Source organism: Embiotoca jacksoni, unplaced genomic scaffold, assembly GCF_022577435.1.
Source record: "Embiotoca jacksoni isolate LCO1_2020_lvr unplaced genomic scaffold, fEmbJac1.0.p SCAF_54, whole genome shotgun sequence".
NCBI classification, from domain to species: domain Eukaryota; kingdom Metazoa; phylum Chordata; class Actinopteri; family Embiotocidae; genus Embiotoca; species Embiotoca jacksoni.
The window spans coordinates 704,617-707,116 of record NW_027185408.1 but is presented as its reverse complement, the minus strand read 5'-3'; the positions used below and the strand labels follow the sequence as shown (position 1 = coordinate 707,116).

General features: G+C 52.6%; 1 protein-coding gene across 1 annotated transcript in view; it reads right to left on the bottom strand.

Annotated features, from left to right (window-relative positions):
- Positions 1 to 570: 570 nt before the first annotated feature.
- LOC138212248 (rho guanine nucleotide exchange factor TIAM2) overlaps positions 571 to 2,500 on the bottom strand; it is a 32,043-nt gene continuing 30,113 nt past the window's right edge. Inside the window, exon 26 of the mRNA XM_069172552.1 lies at positions 571 to 2,500. This exon is cut by the window's right edge and continues 89 nt beyond it. Within this exon, the coding sequence (XP_069028653.1) occupies positions 2,112 to 2,500 (389 nt within the window). The 3' untranslated portion in view covers positions 571 to 2,111.

The following is a 2,500-nucleotide window of genomic DNA, read 5'->3' as shown; positions in this document are numbered from 1 at the left end:
AATGAAAACAACAACGGAAGCAGGAGCTGCCATCTTGATTCTCTTGATTTACACCGAAACACGAAGAGTGACTACGCTATGCCCCGCCCACCTATACCGGACACCTGACTGCACCACAAGCCTGTCAATCAATCAGACACGCCCCCAAAAAACCCGTCTTTTTTAGGACATCTAATGAGAAAACTTCATATTTAAATACATTTTGCTACTAATACTGAATTGAAATTTAAAAAAATATATATAATTTGATTTTACAAAGTAGTGCCTTTTATTTTTTAGCATTTGGTTTTGACATTGTATTTTGTTTTTTTTACCTCCTTTATTTTAATCAGACTTTCGTACGAAACCGCACTTTTTTATTTTCACGTTAACTACGAATAATTCCAACGAATACTTCCTGAAGGTTGTTGCCTCCTTCGGTTCAACAGGAACTCCGATCTTACTGATCGTTCCTCGTAAATACGGATTATTTCGGACGTTAGCGGTTGCCATGGAGACGCAGTCCAGCACCCAGAATATTTACCGATTCCGTGTTTTTTCCGAATCAAAACCTCTTCCTCATTTTCAATATTTTTAAAATTTTTTTTATTGGACTTTAAACATGATGTACACAAATATTTAAGAAAATAAATTACCAAATACTTTAAACAGTTAATAAAAATAACTTGAGAAGTTCTTTTAAAAACAAAACTCGTGTCTCAGGACGTATAAATACAAGAAGCTGGCCGATATACAAAAAGGCTTCGATCCAGCAGTTTCACCAGAAAACAGCTTTCGTCAAGAAAACAATCTGTTCGACAGAAAACTAAAGCTGCAGAATAAACACAGAAGAATATTTACAACGTAACACGTTCAAAAACAAAACAAAATAAAATCAGGCAGCGGGAACGCGACCGGAGTCCGAACACCAATCCTTCACGGCGCCTCGTGAAAATTTAAATCTCCATCAGACGGACGAAGACGAAGAAACGAGCTCCACGTTCGTGTTTATTCTACGTTTCACTTCGGTGCTTCGTCTTCTCGTTCTTCATCTTTTTAATCTCATCAAGTCTTTTGAGAAAACGTTCCACAGTTTCGGAAAACGCTTCTGACGGTTTGAAGTTTGTGTCCGAGACTAAAACACATTCGTCTCACCGGCCGTTGGATGTGGACTTTACTCTCAGGAGCTCGTTTGTTCTTTCCCGCCGTGTCGTGGTTTCTTCTGGAGATCTGTTCCGATGTTCTGAAAAAGCTTACAGTCGTCCGGCCAGCAGGGGGAGGAGCCAGCAGGGGGAGGAGCCAGCAGGGGGAGGAGCCATCAGTGTCGTCGCAGCCAATCAGACGGCTGCCGGACGTCTCGTGATCCCAGATGTTCGTGTTTGTGTGATTCCTTTGGTGTGATGTGTTCAGGTGACGACCCGTTCAGGTGTCGACCCGTTCAGGCGTCGACCCGTTCAGGCGACGACCCGTTCAGGCGTCGACCCGTTCAGGTGACGAGACCCGTTCAGGCGACGACCCGTTCAGGCGTCGACCCGTTCAGGCGACGACCCGTTCAGGCGACGACCCGTTCAGGCGTCGACCCGTTCAGGTGACGAGACCCGTTCAGGCGACGACCCGTTCAGGCGTCGACCCGTTCAGGCGACGACCCGTTCAGGCGTCGACCCGTTCAGGTGATGAGACCCGTTCAGGCGACGACCCGTTCAGGCGACGACCCGTTCAGGCGACGACCCGTTCAGGTGACGAGACCCGTTCAGGCGTTGACCCGTTCAGGCGTCGACCCGTTCAGGCGTCGACCCGTTCAGGCGTCGACCCGTTCAGGCGACGACCCGTTCAGGCGACGACCCGTTCAGGCGACGACCCGTTCAGGTGACGAGACCCGTTCAGGCGTTGACCCGTTCAGGCGTCGACCCGTTCAGGCGACGACCCGTTCAGGCGTCGACCCGTTCAGGTGACGACCCGTTCAGGCGACGACCCGTTCAGGCGTCGACCCGTTCAGGTGACGACCCGTTCAGGCGTCGACCCGTTCAGGCGACGACCCGTTCAGGTGACGACCCGTTCAGGCGTCGACCCGTTCAGGTTCTGGCGATCGAGGACTTCCTGACAGACTTTCCCTCCACGTTAGCACGTTAGCATCATCCGTGTATGGTCTGGTAGAAGCAGTCCTCGTTGATCATGGAGGTCATGCTCTGGACGCTGAAGTCTCTCTCCAGCAGGCCGCCGCCGTCCAGCGGTTCTCCTCCCGGGCCTCGGCGCAGGCTGGAGCTCCGGCTCTTCTCCTCGCCGCTCCTCGTCGCCTCCTCGTCGGTGAAGTTGAGCCTCTGCAGCTGAGCCTCCAGCTCGCCGGTGAGGGAGCAGAGTCGCGTCCTCTTCCCGGCGGCGGCGGCGCCGGCGGCGGCGTGGCGGCTCGGCAGCAGAGGCTCGGAGCAGGTCTCTCCGTCGGGGCGGCAGATCTCCTCCGGCCGACGGGGAGTCGTCCGCTGCTGCCGCCTCCTCCAGGAGGCGCTGCGCTCGGCCGTCGACA